At 42.3% G+C, this 20,276-nt stretch overlaps 1 protein-coding gene across 1 annotated transcript in view; it reads right to left on the reverse strand.

The window, feature by feature from the left end:
* The window catches only part of SPAG17 (sperm associated antigen 17), a 193,560-nt gene that overhangs the window by 75,047 nt on the left and 98,237 nt on the right, over positions 1-20,276 (reverse strand). Inside the window, exons 4-8 of the mRNA XM_069945151.1 lie at positions 12,693-12,824; positions 7,361-7,535; positions 5,105-5,281; positions 1,883-2,064; positions 1,342-1,503 (exon numbers count right to left, since the gene is read on the reverse strand). Of these exons, the coding sequence (XP_069801252.1) occupies positions 1,342-1,503; positions 1,883-2,064; positions 5,105-5,281; positions 7,361-7,535; positions 12,693-12,824 (828 nt within the window). The remainder of the gene's footprint in view (positions 1-1,341; positions 1,504-1,882; positions 2,065-5,104; positions 5,282-7,360; positions 7,536-12,692; positions 12,825-20,276) is intronic.

Genomic DNA, 20,276 nt, shown 5'->3' on the forward strand with positions numbered 1-20,276 from the left:
GCTTTCTTCTTGATTTGTGGTGGTCTCCTCCTTGCTATCCTTTCTTCTTGCTTTGTGGTGGTCTCCTCCTTGCTATGCTTTCTTCTTGCTTTGTGGTGGTCTCCTCCTTGCTATCCTTTCTTCTTGGTTCGTGGTGGTCTCGCTATCCTTTATTCTTGATTTGTGGTGGTCTCCTCCTTGCTTTGTGGTGGTCTCCTCCTTGCTATCCTTTCTTCTTGCTTTGTGGTGGTCTCCTCCTTGCTATCCTTTCTTCTTGCTTTGTGGTGGTCTCCTCCTTGCTATCCTTTCTTCTTGCTTTGTGGTGGTCTCCTCCTTGCTATGCTTTCTTCTTGCTTTGTGGTGGTCTCCTCCTTGCTATCCTTTCTTCTTGGTTCGTGGTGGTCTCGCTATCCTTTATTCTTGATTTGTGGTGGTCTCCTCCTTGCTTTGTGGTGGTCTCCTCCTTGCTATCCTTTCTTCTTGCTTTGTGGTGGTCTCCTCCTTGCTATCCTTTCTTCTTGCTTTGTGGTGGTCTCCTCCTTGCTATCCTTTCTTCTTGCTTTGTGGTGGTCTCCTCCTTGCTATGCTTTCTTCTTGATTTGTGGTGGTCTCCTCCTTGCTATGCTTTCTTCTTGATTTGTGGTGGTCTCCTCCTTGCTATCCTTTCTTCTTGCTTTGTGGTGGTCTCCTCCTTGCTATCCTTTCTTCTTGCTTTTTGGTGGTCTCGCTATCCTTTCTTCTTGATTTGTGGTGGTCTCCTCCTTGCTATCCTTTCTTCTTGCTTTGTGGTGGTCTCCTCCTTGCTATCCTTTCTTCTTGCTTTGTGGTGGTCTCCTCCTTGCTATCCTTTCTTCTTGCTTCGTGGTGGTCTCGCTATCCTTTCTTCTTGATTTGTGGTGGTCTCCTCCTTGCTATGTGGTGGTCTCCTCCTTGCTATGCTTTCTTCTTGCTTTGTGGTGGTCTCCTCCTTGCTATGCTTTCTTCTTGCTTTGTGGTGGTCTCCTCCTTGCTATGCTTTCTTCTTGCTTTGTGGTGGTCTCCTCCTTGCTATCCTTTCTTCTTGCTTTGTGGTGGTCTCCTCCTTGCTATGCTTTCTTCTTGCTTTGTGGTGGTCTCCTCCTTGCTATGCTTTCTTCTTGCTTTGTGGTGGTGTTTTCCTCACTTTGGTTTCTTTGACAGTGGCAGTCGATCTGGTAACATCATGTAAATCCCACCTGACTGTCCCCCCATGACTTCTGACTCTAACTGTTGTGTCATCCTAAGGGCTCAGATACAATCTCTACTATTACTTTTATTATTAGGAATTAATAATATGAGTATACGATACTGAGTATCATCTGTAAAGCGGGAGTGATATCTCACCTCGGATACCGGAGCGGGCTTCTCTGGGGTCTTCTGCAAGGCCAACTCAGGGACATGAATGATTTGCATATTGCTGAGGTAATGTTGGTGCTGTCTCCTCCAGTCCAGGCAGTCGTACATAAGGCAGGCGACACTCTCAAACACATCGGTGGCATACACCAGCTGTACCCAGCACAGAAGAGAACATACTCCATCATCAGAAGACAATACAATCCATCACTATTCCCTCACACACCAGAATTACCCGTCTCACTATTAGGGTATGTGCACACTACGGAATCCGAGAGGGTAACTTACGGCAGATTCCGTGCGTGCTTCCGCTTGAAGTTCCGCAGGTCCCATAGGCTCCATTCTATGCTCAGGCAGATTCCGCCATCCAACATGACACTTCTTTGGGGGACGGCGGAATCTGCCTGTGCATAGAATGGAGCCTATGGGACCGGCGGAACTTAAAGCGGGTGGTGGGTAGTAACTAAATCCATAGAAAGTTAAGAGCGTGAATTCAGTAGTGCGCGCATACCCTTACTCCCCCATTCCTCACCTGCATCTCTGCATTGCTCCAGTCACTGGGTTGGCTGCTTTCTTTCACTAGATATTGTAGTCTGGCCACCTGGCTGAGGGGGGATCCTGTCTTTCCAGAGTCCAGAACCGGTTCTAGGTACTTCCAGAACGTATGCAGAGATTTCCGGAGCGTCTCCTTCCTCTGCTTCTCCGCTTCAACAACTAAAATTATGAGATTGTGTATAAGTGACAGCACTACAACTCTCCATATAATAGAAATAAGGAGAGTGCCACCTTCCTAAGGAATCGTGCACAGTGCCTCTATATATACCACAGGCCCCTATATATACCATATACCCTTTCCATGCTATTAGATACACCACAGGCCCCTATATATACCATATACCCTTTCCATGCTATTAGATACACCACAGGCCCCTATATATATACCATATACCCTTTCCATGCTATTAGATACACCAAAGGCCCCTATATATACCATATACCCCTTACCTTGCTATTAGATACACCGCAGGCCCCTATATATACCATATACCCCTTACCTTGCTATTAGATACACCACAGGCCCCTATATATACCATATACCCTTTACCTTGCTATTAGATACACCACAGACCCCTATATATACCATATACCGATTACCTTGCTATTAGATACACCACAGACCCCTATATATACCATATACCGATTACCTTGCTATTAGATACACCACAGACCCCTATATATACCATATACCGATTACCTTGCTATTAGATTCACCACAGACCCCTATATATACCATATACCGATTACCTTGCTATTAGATACACCACAGGCCCCTATATATACCATATACCCCTTACCTTGCTATTAGATACACCACAGGCCCCTATATATACCATATACCCTTTCCATGCTATTAGATACACCACAGGCCCCTATATATACCATATACCCTTTCCATGCTATTAGATACACCACAGGCCCCTATATATACCATATACCGATTACCTTGCTATTAGATACACCACAGGCCCCTATATATACCATATACCCCTTACCTTGCTATTAGATACACCACAGGCCCCTATATATACCATATACCCTTTCCATGCTATTAGATACACCACAGGCCCCTATATATACCATATACCGATTACCTTGCTATTAGATACACCACAGGCCCCTATATATACCATATACCCTTTCCTTGCTATTAGATACAAGACAGGCCCATAATATATATATATATATCATATATATATATATATATATCATATATATATATATATATATATATATATATATATATATACACTCACCGGCCACTTTATTAGGTACACCTGTCCAACTGCACGTTGCACCTTAATTTCTAATCAGCCAATCACATGGCGGCAACTCAGTGCACTTAGGCATGTAGATATGGTCAAGACAATCTCCTGCAGTTCAAACCGAGCATCAGTATGGGGAAGAAAGGTGATTTGAGGCCTTTGAACGTGGCATGGTTGTTGGTGCCAGAAGGGCTGGTCTGAGTATTTCAGAAACTGCTGATCTATTGGGATTTTCACACACAACCATCTCTAGGGTTTACAGAGAATGGTCCGAAAAAGAAAAACCATCCAGTGAGCGGCAGTTCTGTGGGCGGAAATGCCTTGTTGATGCCAGAGGTCAGAGGAGAATGGGCAGACTGGTTCCAGCTGATAGAAAGGCAACAGTGACTCAAATAGCCAACCGTTACAACCAAGGTAGGCAGAAGAGCATCTCTGAACGCACAGTACACAGTATGGGCTACAGCAGCAGAAGACCACACCGGGGGCCACTCCGCTCAGCTAAGAACAGGAAACTGAGGCTACAATTTGCACAAGCTTATCGAAATTGGACAGTAGAAGATTGGAAAAACGTTGCCTGGTCTGATGAGTCTCGATTTTTGCTGCGAAATTCGGATTGTAGGGTCAGAATTTGGCGTCAACAACATGAAAGCATGGATCCATCCTGCCTTGTATCAACGGTTCAGGCTGGTGGTGGTGGTGTCATGGTGTGGGGAATATTTTCTTGGCACTCTTTGGGCCCCTTGGTACCAATTGAGCATGGTTACAACGCCACAGCCTACCTGAGTATTGTTGCTGACCATGTCCATCCCTTTATGACCACAATGGACCCAACATCTGATGGCGACTTTCAGCAGGATATTGCGCCATGTCATAAAGCTAGAATCATCTCAGACTGGTTTCTTGAACATGACAATGAGGTCACTGTACTCCAATGGCCTCCACAGTCACCAGATCTCAATCCAATAGAGCATCTTTGGGATGTGGTGGAACAGGAGATTGGCATCATGGATGTGCAGCTGACAAATCTGCGGCAACTGTGTGATGTCATCATGTCACTATGGACCAAAATCTCTGAGGAAGCTTCCAGCACCTTGTTGTATCTATGCCACCAAGAATTGAGGCAGTTCTGCAGGCAAAAGGGGGTCCAACCCGTTACCTGCCCCTTACCCTGCTATTAGATACACCACAGGCCTCTCTATATATACCATATACCCTTTCCTTGCTATTAGATACACCACAGGCCTCTCTATATATACCATATACCCTTTCCTTGCTATTAGCTGCACTGTGCTGACACACATAGACCTACATTCTGCTTCTGATATGGTGCATAGGTTGGCATAGCCTTGTCCCGATCCCGGATTGGAGGGGGTAACACTAAGCTATTGCTACTAAGAAGATGACAGGAGGGGAACATTACACTGCAGCATTGAGGACATACAGCAGTACACCAGTATTTATACAAGATTCAACTGCCCTGATCTTTATGGGTGGTGAGAGATGATGGGAAACCTTTCCCTACCTGTAAGGGCCGGTGTGGATCATCTTCAGTAGAGAGACAGCTCAGCTTGCAGGTCGCAGACCAGACTCTCCTGCATACAGGTTTGCTGCTACACACAGCACATCCTAAGCCTCACACACCCACTTCCTGTGTTCTGTCCTGAACTAGTTGGTACTAGAGACAGATTTACCCTAACAACAGGCACTGGACAGCAAACTGCTGGTAAATGAGAAACCTAGTGGCAGAAACTTCAGTGCAGTTTCTCTGGTGTAAGGAGTTCTTTCTGGTCAATGTGAGACCGTAAAGGACGCTACAGTATACAGATCCGAGACACGTTACCGAAGAAAACCTGACGGAATATCATAATAACACCGGGGGCTAAAGCTGGAGAAGGTTCAGCCACAGGACAGATGAGAACATCAGCACCTACCATCCGCAGCAGTGTCTGACTCCATCTCATCCACCGGCAACGCTGCATAATTCTGAGATGAAATCCTGATCACACTAGACACATGAACACCGAGATCAGCCAAGAGAGCAATGATCTGCGGTTGATACACTCCAAGAAGGATGATATAGTGCTGGGCGCCGTCATCTGGCTCATCATCTGCAAACATATCAACAGGAGGGTCAGAAGAGAAACTACTATACAAAAGCATCCAGGGCAATGTTATCATACAGAGGGGGCAGTATTATAGTAGTTATATTCTTGTATATAGGAGCAGTATTATAGTAGTTATATTCCTGTATATAGGAGCAGTATTATAGTAGATATATTCCTGTATATAGGGAGCATTATTATAGTAGTTATATTCCTGTATATAGGGGGCAGTATTATAGTAGTTATATCCCTGTATATAGGAGCAGTATTATAGTAGTTATATTCCTGTATAGAGGAGCAGTATTATAGTAGTTATATTCTTGTATATAGGAGCAGTATTATAGTAGTTATATCCCTGTATATAGGAGCAGTATTATAGTAGTTATATCCCTGTATATAGGAGCAGTATTATAGTAGTTATATTCCTGTATATAGGAGCAGTATTATAGTAGTTATATTCTTGTATATAGGAGCAGTATTATAGTAGTTATATTCCTGTATATAGGAGCAGTATTATAGTAGTTATATCCCTGTATATAGGAGCAGTATTATAGTAGTTATATTCCTGTATATAGGAGCAGTATTATAGTAGTTATATCCCTGTATATAGGAGCAGTATTATAGTAGTTATATTCCTGTATATAGGAGCAGTATTATAGTAGTTATATCCCTGTATATAGGAGCAGTATTATAGTAGTTATATTCTTGTATATAGGAGCAGTATTATAGTAGTTATATTCTTGTATATAGGGGGCAGTATTATAGTAGTTATATTCCTGTATAGAGGAGCAGTATTATAGTAGCTATATTCCTGTATATAGGAGCAGTATTATAGTAGTATATCCCTGTATATAGGAGCAGTATTATAGTAGTTATGCGGTTCAGGGAAGAAACAGAGTGCTGCACCTCACACCTATGGCTGATACTAGTGCCACTAGGCTAAATAAAAAACACATCAGAATTTTGTGTATGAATTGATCAAGCCATACTGCCCCATGTACCTCGTGCCGGTATCTGATACACATGGGTCCCTACACTAAGTCAACACCGTGCCAGTCAGTGGCCACCAACCCCGCAGGCGTGCACAGCCAGGGAACGGGGGCCATGGGACGGCCCTGCGACCCCCATGCCACAGGACCAGACCCAAAAACACCACACCAGAACCTGGCCAGCACCGCCGGCGGAGAAGGTCGCCCCCAAACAGCACAAGTCTGGATTAGGAATTACACTCACCATAGCTGCAGCAAACAGAATGGGAAAAAACAGGAGGAATTAAAACCATGTGCACTCAGGTGTCTCCTGCTAATTGCGGTCATGTGGGTCTCACCAGGAGGAGTGCAAAACACGGAGAAAAGAGAGAAACAAAATACGGTTCAGGGAAGAAACAGAGTGCTGCACCTCACACCTATGGCTGATACTAGTGCCCCTAGGCTAAATAAAAAACACACCAGAATTTTGTGTATGAATTATAATAGTTATATTCCTGTATATAGGAGCAATATTATAGTAGTTATATTCCTGTATATAGGAGCAGTATTATAGTAATATATTCCTGTATATAGGAGCAGTATTATAGTAATATATTCCTGTATATAGGAGCAGTATTATAGTTGTATATTCCTGTATATAGGAGCAGTATTATAGTAGTATATTCCTGTATATAGGAGCAGTATTATAGTAGTTATATCCCTGTATATAGGAGCAGTATTATAGTAGTTATATCCCTGTATATTGGAGGAGTATTATAGTAGTTATATCCTTGTGTAGAGGAGCAGTATTATAGTAGTTATATCCCTGTATATAGGATCAGTATTATAGTAGTTATATCCCTGTATATAGGAGCAGTATTATAGTAGTTATATTCCTGTATATAGGGGCAGTATTATAGTAGTTATATTCTTGTATATAGGGGGCAGTATTATAGTAGTTATATCCCTGTATATAGGATCAGTATTATAGTAGTTATATCCCTGTATATAGGAGCAGTATTATAGTAGTTATATTCCTGTATATAGGGGCAGTATTATAGTAGTTATATTCTTGTATATAGGGAGCAGTATTATAGTAGTTATATTCTTTCTTTACCTATATAAATGTTGGTGTCCTCTTCTTCCCCTCTGCGTTTGAGAGCAGTGTCTTTCTTAATAGGTGGAGGAGCCTCTGACACTTTTTTTCCTTTGGCTTTTGCAGAACCTTTTGCACTGGATGGTTTTCCCTTGGAGCTCCTGATTGCCTTCGGTTTCATTTTGTCCTCTGGAAGCTAAAGGAGAAAACATATATAAGGTATAAGAAAGATCGAACCATCTATCTATCTATCTATCTATCTATCTTATATCTATCTATCTTATATCTATCTATCTCCTATCTATCTATCTCCTATCTATCTATCTATCTATCTATCTATCTTATATCTATCTATCTCCTATCTATCTATCTCCTATCTATCTATCTCCTATCTATCTATCTATCTCCCATCTATCTATCTATCTATCTATCTATCTATCTATCTATCTATCTCCTATCTATCTATCTATCTATCTATCTATCTATCTATCTATCTATCTCCTATCTATCTATCTCCTATCTATCTATCTATCTCCCATCTATCTATCTATCTATCTATCTCCTATCTATCTATCTCCTATCTATCTATCTATCTCCCATCTATCTATCTATCTATCTATCTCCTATCTATCTATCTCCTATCTATCTATCTCCTATCTATCTATCTCCTATCTATCTATCTATCTATCTCCTATCTATCATCTATCTATCTATCTATCTATCTATCTATCTATCTATCTATCTATCTCCTATCTATCTATCTATCTATCTATCTATCTATCTATCTATCTCCTATCTATCTCCCATCTATCTATCTATCTATCTATCTATCTATCTATCTATCTATCTATCTCCTATCTATCTATCTATCTATCTATCTATCTATCTATCTATCTCCTATCTATCTATCTATCTATCTATCTCCTATCTATCTATCTATCTATCTATCTATCTATCTATCTATCTCCTATTTATCTATCTATCTATCTCCCATCTATCTCCTATCTATCTATCTATCTAAAAATCCACAACGGAGTGCACTCTCTAAGTAAATGCAGTCGGAGTGCCAGCAGCTGGAGGCTGAATCCACGTCTCCCCACTATATATTCTCAAGAATTCCGCAGCACTTTCTTTAGTGAAAAATCCAAACTTGTTTATTCCATAACGGTCAAAAGATACATGCAACGTTTCTGCCTCATCACAAGGCCTTTCTCAAGCATCAAAGGCTAATCTATCTATCTATCTATCTCCTATCTATCTATCTATCTCCTATCTATCTATCTATCTCCTATCTATCTATCTATCTATCTATCTATCTATCTATCTATCTCCTATCTATCTATCTATCTCCTATCTATCTATCTATCTCCTATCTATCTATCTATCTATCTATCTATCTCCTATCTATCTATCTATCTATCTATCTATCTATCTATCTATCTATCTATCTATCTATCTATCTATCTATCTCCTATCTATCTCCTATCTCCTATCTATCTATCTATCTATCTATCTATCTATCTATCTCCTATCTATCTCCTATCTATCTCCTATCTATCTCCTATCTATCTATCTCCTATCTATCTATCTATCTATCTCCTATCTATCTATCTATCTATCTATCTATCTATCTCCTATCTATCTATCTATCTCCTATCTATCTATCTATCTATCTATCTATCTATCTATCTCCTATCTATCTCCTATCTATCTATCTATCTATCTATCTATCTATCTCCTATCTATCTATCTATCTATCTATCTATCTATCTATCTATCTATCTCCTATCTATCTATCTATCTATCTATCTATCTATCTATCTATCTATCTATCTATCTCCTATCTATCTCCTATCTATCTATCTCCTATCTATCTATCTATCTATCTCCTATCTATCTATCTATCTATCTATCTATCTATCTATCTATCTATCTCCTATCTATCTATCTATCTATCTCCTATCTATCTATCTATCTCCTATCTATCTATCTATCTCCTATCTATCTATCTATCTATCTATCTATCTCCTATCTATCTATCTATCTCCTATCTATCTATCTATCTCCTATCTATCTATCTATCTATCTATCTATCTATCTATCTATCTATCTATCTATCTCCTATCTATCTATCTATCTATCTATCTATCTATCTCCTATCTATCTCCTATCTCCTATCTATCTATCTATCTATCTATCTATCTATCTATCTCCTATCTATCTCCTATCTATCTATCTCCTATCTATCTATCTATCTATCTCCTATCTATCTATCTATCTATCTATCTATCTATCTATCTCCTATCTATCTATCTATCTCCTATCTATCTATCTATCTATCTATCTATCTATCTATCTATCTATCTCCTATCTATCTCCTATCTATCTATCTATCTATCTATCTATCTCCTATCTATCTATCTATCTATCTATCTCCTATCTATCTATCTATCTATCTATCTCCTATCTATCTATCTCCTATCTATCTATCTCCTATCTATCTATCTATCTATCTATCTATCTTTCTATCTATCTATCTCCTATCTATCTCCTATCTATCTATCTATCTATCTATCTATCTATCTATCTATCTATCTATCTCCTATCTATCTATCTATCTATCTCCTATCTATCTATCTATCTATCTATCTATCTATCTATCTATCTCCTATCTATCTATCTATCTCCTATCTATCTCCTATCTATCTATCTATCTATCTATCTATCTCCTATCTATCTATCTATCTATCTATCTATCTATCTATCTATCTATCTCCTATCTATCTATCTCCTATCTATCTCCTATCTATCTATCTATCTATCTATCTATCTCTCTATCTCCTATCTATCTATCTCCTATCTATCTATCTCCTATCTATCTCCTATCTATCTATCTCCTATCTATCTATCTATCTATCTATCTATCTATCTATCTATCTATCTCCTATCTATCTCCTATCTATCTATCTATCTATCTATCTATCTATCTATCTATCTCCTATCTATCTATCTATCTATCTATCTATCTCCTATCTATCTCCTATCTATCTATCTATCTATCTATCTATCTATCTATCTATCTATCTATCTATCTCCTATCTATCTATCTATCTATCTATCTATCTATCTATCTCCTATCTATCTATCTATCTATCTATCTATCTATCTATCTATCTATCTATCTCCTATCTATCTATCTCCTATCTATCTATCTATCTATCTCCTATCTATCTCCTATCTATCTATCTATCTATCTATCTATCTATCTATCTATCTCCTATCTATCTATCTATCTATCTATCTATCTATCTATCTATCTATTCTATCTATCTATCTATCCGGTCCGTCAGTAGTAATTCTGCCCGGCTGGTTACTGTCTGACATCTGGCTTCCTCTCTTGTCTCCTGTAATCGTCCTGTACACGATGCTGTACATTATCCAGGCTTCCCCGGCCGCTCTGCTTCATGTTTCTCCCTATACTTACAATAAGCAGCAGCTATTGTTACTGGAATATAGATAAAGAATGGCAGCCGTATACACAGCACATGACCACTGTACATAAAGTACATAGCCGCCATATACACAGCACAGGGTGGCCGTATACACAGCACATGACCACTGTATATAAAGTACATAGCTGCCATATACACAGCACAGGGTGGCCGTATACACAGCACATGACCACTGTACATAAAGTACATAGCCGCCATATACACAGCACAGGGTGGCCGTATACACAGCACATGACCACTGTATATAAAGTACATAGCCGCCATATACACAGCACAGGGTGGCCGTATACACAGCACATGACCACTGTATATAAAGTACATAGCCGCCATATACACAGCACAGGGTGGCCGTATACACAGCACATGACCGCTGTATATAAAGTACATAGGCGCCATATACACAGCACAGGGTGGCCGTATACACAGCACATGACCGCTGTATATAAAGTACATAGCCGCCATATACACAACACAGGGTGGCCGTATACACAGCACATGACCACTGTATATAAAGTACATAGCCGCCATATACACAGCACAGGGTGGCCGTATACACAGCACATGATCGCTGTATATAATGTACATAGCCGCCATATACACAGCACAGGGTGGCGGTATACACAGCACATGACCACTGTACATAAAGTACATAGCCGCCATATACACAGCACAGGGTGGCCGTATACACAGCACATGACCACTGTATATAATGTACATAGCCGCCATATACACAACACAGGGTGGCCGTATACACAGCACATGACCGCTGTATATAAAGTACATAGCCGCCATATACACAGCACAGGGTGGCCGTATACACAGCACATGACCACTGTACATAAAATACATAGCCGCCATATACACAGCATAGGGTAGCGGTATACACAGCACATGACCGCTGTATATAAAGTACATAGCCGCCATATACACAGCACAGGGTGGCCGTATACACAGCACATGATCGCTGTATATAATGTACATAGCCGCCATATACACAGCACAGGGTGGCGGTATACACAGCACATGACCACTGTACATAAAGTACATAGCCGCCATATACACAGCACAGGGTGGCCGTATACACAGCACATGACCACTGTATATAAAATACACAGAGACAATATACACAGCACAGGGTGGCCGTATACACAGCACATGACCGCTGTATATAAAGTACATAGCCGCCATATACACAGCACAGGGTGGCCGTATACACAGCACATGACCACTGTATATAAAATACACAGAGACAATATACACAGCACAGGGTGGCCGTATACACAGCACATGACCGCTGTATATAAAGTACATAGGCGCCATATACGCAGCACAGGGTGGCCGCATACACAGCACATGACCGCTGTATATAAAGTACACAGAGACCATATACACAGCACAGGGTGGCCGTATACACAGCACATGACCACTGTATATAAAGTACACAGAGACCATATACACAGCACAGGGTGGCGGTATACACAGCACATGACCACTGTATATAAAGTAAAGGATGGTCTGATACATGGCGGCATTAGTAAATTATTACATTCACAGAGATACTGGCACCCCAATCCCTCACAGAGATACTGGCACCCCAATCCCTCACAGAGATACTGGCACCCCAATCCCTCACAGAGATATTGGCACCCCAATCCCTCACAGAGATATTGGCACCCCAATCCCTCACAGAGATACTGGCACCCCAATCCCTCACAGAGATATTGGCACCCCAATCCCTCACAGAGATACTGGCACCCCAATCCCTCACAGAGATACTGGCACCCCAATCCCTCACAGAGAACAAGACTGCCCCTAGTGGTGGTGGTGGTAACTGCACTCACCTTGCTCTCGGCCTCTCTCCTCTGCAGATCCTTCTGTTTGATGGTCAGGATCTGAAACTTGAGCAGTTTGGCGATCAGGGGCAACGGCAGCGGCTCCCCGGAGTCCAGGACCGTCTTAGCGGCTTCTGTAACCTATGAAGGAGAGGGAGAGATTCTAGTCAAAGTCCTGGGTCCATAGTGAAGCCTTCATGGTAAAGTGCCATAGGCCCTCAATGTCAACAGAATCCACAAACAGCCTTCTGTTCACAGATCTTGGTAGGTGTAACGGGTATATGAGAGGGCGATATATGAGAGGCGACATGTATATATGAGAGGGCGATATATGAGAGGCGACATGTATATATGAGAGGCGACATGTATACATGAGAGGGCGATATATGAGAGGCGACATGTATATATGAGCAGTGGCGGTCTTTGGCACCAAGCACCCCAAGCGATTGCTTGGGGCCCCCAACATCCAGGGGGCCCCCACGCCCCGCTCTTGTGCTCAAGACCGCTGGACAGAGCCGCTGCCGCGCTCGCTGCTGCCATCTGAACTGTAACTATGAGCACTCATAATGAGCGCTCATAGTTACATGCAGCAGCACTGACAGGGCGGGAGACATTGGCTCCCTTCCTGTCAGTCACTGTTGTGGCCGCAAGAAGGGTTTTCCCTGCGGTCACAAGTGGCAGCTTTGTCCTTGTGGTGCCGGCGCTCCAGTGACATCACTGGAGCATCGGCGCCAGGACAAGGGGAGTGCGGCCTCTTGTGATCGCAGGGAAAACCCTTCCTGCGGCCACAAGAGTGAAGAGAAGAGGAAGCGCCCGGACCCAGGTGATTATAAGTGTTTGTTTTATTGTGTTATATACTATATGGGAGGGGGAGCACACAGGGGTCTGTTTAACTGGGAAGCGCACATCGGGGGTCTATATAACTGGGGGAGAACACAGGGGGGCTATATAACAGGGGGAACACACAGGGGGGCTATAGACTACTGGGGCTTCACAGAGGGGTCTATATACTACTGGGGGCAGCAGAATGGGGTCTATATACAACTTAGAGAGCACACAGGAGGTCTATATCCAAGTGGGAGAGCACACAGGGGGGCTATATACTACTGGTGGGGCACACAGGGGGGTCTATATACTATTGGGGGAACATAAAGGGTCTATATACTACTTGTGAGACACACAGGTGGTCTATATATAACTGGGGGAGCACACAGGGGTCTGTATACAACTGGGGCAGCACACAAGGGGTCTATATAATACTGGTGGGGCACACAGGGGGTCTATATACTACTGGGGGAACCACACGGGGTTTATATACTACTGGAGGAGCACACAGGGGTCTATATCCAAGTGGGGGAGCACACAGTAGGTCTATATCCGAGTGGGGGAGCACACAGGGGGGCTAAATACCCCTGAGGGAGCAAACAGGGGGCCTATATACTAGTGGGGGAGCACACAGGGGTATATACAACAGGGGGCAGCACACAGGGGGTCTATATACAACTGGGGCAGCACACAGGAGGTCTATATACTTCTGGGGGGAGCACATGGGGGGGCTATATATAACTGGGGGAACACACAGGGGTCTTTATACTACTGGGGGAAGCAAACAAGGGGCATATACTATTAGGGGCAGCACATAAGGAGTATATATTACTGGCGGTAGCGCACAAGGGGTATATACTACTGGGGCAACAGACAGCGGTCTATTGTTTTGGAACGCGTGTCGAGGGGGGGGGCCCCAGACATAACTTCGCTTGGGGCCCCAGAAATGCCAAGACCGCCCCTGTATATGAGAGGGCGATATATGAGAGGTAACGCATACATAGTTGCCAACAGTCCCGGTTTTCCCGGGACTGTCCCGATTCTGAGGAGACAGTCTTGGCAAAACCATGTCCGGGAAGCTCCACCCCCCGTCGCGGGAAGCCCCACTGCTTCCAGCAGAGAGAACAGTCCCTGGGGGACTAGAGGAACCATACTGGTGAGGTAAGTATAGCTTTTTTTGGTTTTAAATACAGATGAAGGGAGAGGAGGATGCTGAAGGGGGTACTGGTATGATGATTAAGGGACAGGAGGAGGATGAAGGGGGAAGTAGTATGATGATGGAGGGGCAGGAGGATGAGAGTGGTAGTACTATGATAATGAAATTGCAGGAGGATGGAGGGGGTAGTAGTATGATGATGATGGAGGGGCAGGAGGATGATGAAGTGGTAGTAATATGATGATGGAGGGGCAGGAGGATGAAGGGGTAGTAGTATGATGATGATGGAGGGGCAGGAGGATGATGAAGTGGTAGTAATATGATGATGGAGGGGCAGGAGGATGAAGGAGGTAGTAGTATGATGATGGAGGAGCAGTAGGATGAAGGGGGTAGTAGTATGATGATGGAGGAACAGTAGGATGAAGGGGGTAGTAGTATGATGATGGGGGCAAGATGATGAAGGGGGTAGTAGTATGATGAGGGAGGAGCAGGAGGATGATGAAGGGGTAGTAATATGATAATGGAGGGGCAGGAAGATGAAGGGGGTAGTAGTATGATGGTGGAGGAACAGTAGGATGAAGGGGGTAGTAATATGATGATGGAGGAGCAGGAGGATGAAGGGGGTAGTAATATGATGATGGAGGGGCAGGAGGATGAAGGGGTAGTAGTATGATGATGGAGGGGCAGGAGGATGAAGGGGGTAGTAGTATGATGATGGAGGAACAGTAGGATGAAGGGGGTAGTAATATGATGATGGAGGAGCAGGAGGATGAAGGGGGTAGTAGTATGATGATGGAGGGGCAGGAGGATGAAGGGGGTAGTAGTATGATGGTGGAGGAACAGTAGGATGAAGGGGATAGTAATATGATGATGGAGGAACAGTAGGATGAAGGGGATAGTAATATGATAATGGAGGGGCAGGAGGATGAAGGGGGTAGTAGTATGATGATATGGGGTGCAGCTGCATCATATGGGTACAAACTATCAGTATGTACAGTCAGTCAGTAGAACGCTATCTCTCAGTCTCAGCCTGCTCTGAGTGGGGTGTGTAATATACTGGGGACCTGATACTGGGGTGTGTAATATGCTGGGGACCTAATACTGGGGTGTGTAATATACTGGGGACCTGATACTGGGGTGTGTAATATACTGGGGACCTAATACTGGGGTGTGTAATGCTCCTTTTGTGTTGACTGTAAATTCTAACAGGAAAATTTTGAACCCACACCCATGATAGGCCACACCCTACTGAGACCACACCCACAATAAGACACACACCTTTTTAACGCTAAAGTTTCCTTGGAAAAAAAATTCAAATGTTGCCAACTATGCGTATATATGAGAGGTAACATGTATATATGAGAGGGTGAAAAATGAGAGGTTATGTATATGAGAGGGCGATATATGAGATATGACATGTATATATGAGACGGAAATATATATGTATGAGTTGGCGATATATGACAGGTGAAATGTATACATGAGAGGGCGATATATGACAGGTGACATGTATATATGAGAGGTAACGTACAGTATATATGAGAGGGTGATATATGACAGGTGACATGTATATATGAGAGGTAACATGTACAGTATATATGAGAGGGTGATATATGACAGGTGACATGTATATATGAGAGGTAACATGTACAGTATATATGAGAGGGTCATATATGACAGGTGACATGTATATATGAGAGGGTGATATATGACAGGTGACATGTATATATGACATGTATATATGAGAGGTAACATGTACAGTATATATGAGAGGGTGATATATGACAGGTGACATGTATATATGAGTGGTAACATGTACAGTATATATGAGAGGGTGATATATGACAGGTGACATGTATATATGAGAGGGTGATATATGAGAGGTAACATGTATATATGAGAGGTAACGTACAGTATATATGAGAGGGTGATATAGGACAGGTGACATGTATATATGAGATGTAACATGTACAGTATATATGAGAGGGTGATATATGACAGGTGACATGTATATATGAGAGGGTGATATAGGACAGGTGACATGTATATATGAGAGGGTGATATATGACAGGTGACATGTATATATGAGAGGGTGATATAGGACAGGTGACATGTATATATGAGATGTAACATGTACAGTATATATGAGAGGGTGATATATGACAGGTGACATGTATATATGAGAGGGTGATATATAACAGGTAAAATGTATATATGATAATACGATATATGACAGGTGACATGTATATATGAGATGTAACATGTACAGTATATATGAGAGGGTGATATATGACAGGTGACATGTATATATGAGAGGTAACGTACAGTATATATGAGAGGGTGATATAGGACAGGTGACATGTATATATGAGATGTAACATGTACAGTATATATGAGAGGGTGATATAGGACAGGTGACATGTATATATGAGATGTAACATGTACAGTATATATGAGAGGGTGATATAGGACAGGTGACATGTATATATGAGATGTAACATGTACAGTATATATGAGAGGGTGATATGTAACAGGTGACATGTATATATGAGAGGTAACGTACAGTATATATGAGAGGGTGATATGTAACAGGTGACATGTATATATGAGATGTAACATGTACAGTATATATGAGAGGGTGATATAGGACAGGTGACATGTATATATGAGAGGTAACATGTACAGTATATATGAAAGGGTGATATATAACAGGTGACATGTATATATGAGAATACAATATGACAGGTGACATGTATATATGAGAGGGCGATATATGACAGGTGACATGTATATATGAGAGGGTGATATAGGACAGGTGACATGTATATATGAGAGGGTGATATATGACAGGTGACATGTATATATGAGAGGGTGATATGAGAGGTGACATGTATATATGAGAGGTAACATGTACAGTATATATGAGAGGGTGATATATGACAGGTGACATGTATATATGAGAGGGTGATATAGGACAGGTGACATGTATATATGAGAGGGTGATATAGGACAGGTGACATGTATATATGAGAGGGTGATATAGGACAGGTGACATGTATATATGAGAGGTAACATGTACAGTATATATGAGAGGGTGATATATGGGAGGTAACATGTATATATGAGAAGACGATATATGAGAGGTAACATGTATATATGAGAGGACGATATAACAGGAAACATGTATATATGAGAGGACGATATGACAGGTAACATGTATAGATGAGAGGTGACATGTATATATAAGGGGTAATATATGAGAGGTAACATGTATATATATGAGAGGGTGATATATGAGAGGACGATATATGAGAGGTAACATGTATATATGAGAGGATGATATATGAGAGGTGACATGTATATATATATATATATATATATATATATATATATGGGGTGATATATGAGAGGTAACATGTATATATATGAGAGGGTAATATATGAGAGGTAACATGTATATATATGAGAGGGTAATATATGAGAGGTAACATGTATAGATGAGAGGTGACATGTATATATATATATATATATATATATATATATAAAAGGGGTGATATATGAGAGGACGATATATGAGAGGTAACATGTATAGATGAGAGGTGACATGTATATATATATATATATATATATATATATATATATATATATATATAAAAGGGGTGATATATGAGAGGACGATATATGAGAGGTAACATGTATAGATGAGAGGTGACATATGAGAGGTAACATGTATACATGAGCCTGCTGCCCGGCTGCACAAATCTAGGGCTGGTAAGTCGCACCTACACTGGTCACGTTGGCAGCTGCCATCTCAATACAGCTGGGGGTCATAGATTTCGATGATGGGTTATCAGTGGTGGGTCTGGTGAACACTAGAGATTATGGGTTATCAGTGGTGGGTCATGGTGAACACTGGAGGTGATGGGTTATCAGTGGTGGGTCATGGTGAACACTGGAGATGATGGGTTATCAGTGGTGGTCATGGTGAACACTGGAGATGATGGGTTATCAGTGGTGGTCATGGTGAACACTGGAGATGATGGGTTATCAGTGGTGGGTCATGGTGAACACTGGAGATTATGGGTTATCAGTGGTGGGTCATGGTGAACACTGGAGATGATGGGTTATCAGTGGTGGTCATGGTGAACACTGGAGATGATGGGTTATCAGTGGTGGGTCATGGTGAACACTGGAGATGATGGGTTGTCAGTGGTGGGTCATGGTGAACACTGGAGATGATGGGTTGTCAGTGGTGGGTCATGGTGAACACTGGAGATTATGGGTTATCAGTGGTGGTCACGGTGAACACTGGAGATTATGGGTTATCAGTGGTGGTCATGGTGAACACTGGAGATTATGGGTTATCAGTGGTGGTCACGGTGAACACTGGAGATGATGGGTTGTCAGTGGTGGGTCATGGTGAACACTGGAGATGATGGGTTGTCAGTGGTGGGTCATGGTGAACACTGGAGATGATGGGTTGTCAGTGGTGGGTCATGGTGAACACTGGAGATGATGGGTTGTCAGTGGTGGGTCATGGTGAACACTGGAGATGATGGGTTGTCAGTGGTGGTTCATGGTGAACACTGGAGATGATGGGTTGTCAGTGGTGGGTCATGGTGAACACTGGAGATGATGGGTTGTCAGTGGTGGGTCACGGTGAACACTGGAGATGATGGGTTGTCAGTGGTGGGTCATGGTGAACACTGGAGATGATGGGTTGTCAGTGGTGGTCATGGTGAACACTGGAGATGATGGGTTGTCAGTGGTGGGTCATGGTGAACACTGGAGATAATGGGTTATCAGTGGTGGGTCATGGTGAACACTAGAAATGATTATGGTTTATCAGTGGTGGTTCACGGTAAACACTGGAGATGATGATGAGTTATCAGTGGTGGGTCATGGTAAATACTGGAGATGATGATGGGTTATCAGTGGTGGATCATGGTAAATACTGGAGATGATGATGGGTTATCAGTGGTGGGTCATGGTAAATACTGGAGATGATGATGGGTTATCAGTGGTGGGTCATGGTAAATACTGGAGATGATGATGGGTTATCAGTTGTGGATTGTGGTGAACACTGGAGATGATCAAGGGTTCTCAGGGATGGGTCATAGTGAACACTGGAGATTATGGGTTATCAGTGGTGGTCATGGTGAACACTGGAGATTATGGGTTATCAGTGGTGGTCACGGTGAACACTGGAGATGATGGGTTATCAGTGGTGGTCACGGTGAACACTGGAGATGATGGGTTGTCAGTGGTGGGTCATGGTGAACACTGGAGATGATGGGTTGTCAGTGGTGGTCATGGTGAACACTGGAGATGATGGGTTGTCAGTGGTGGTCACGGTGAACACTGGAGATGATGGGTTGTCAGTGGTGGGTCATGGTGAACACTGGAGATGATGGGTTGTCAGTGGTGGGTCACGGTGAACACTGGAGATGATGGGTTGTCAGTGGTGGGTCATGGTGAACACTGAAGATAATTGGTTATCAGTGGTGGGTCATGGTGAACACTAGAAATGATTATGGTTTATCAGTGGTGGTTCACGGTAAACACTGGAGATGATGATGAGTTATCAGTGGTGGGTCATGATAAACACTGGA

The sequence above is a fragment of the Dendropsophus ebraccatus genome, chromosome 11, assembly GCF_027789765.1.
Source record: "Dendropsophus ebraccatus isolate aDenEbr1 chromosome 11, aDenEbr1.pat, whole genome shotgun sequence".
Taxonomy (NCBI): Eukaryota; Metazoa; Chordata; class Amphibia; order Anura; family Hylidae; genus Dendropsophus; species Dendropsophus ebraccatus.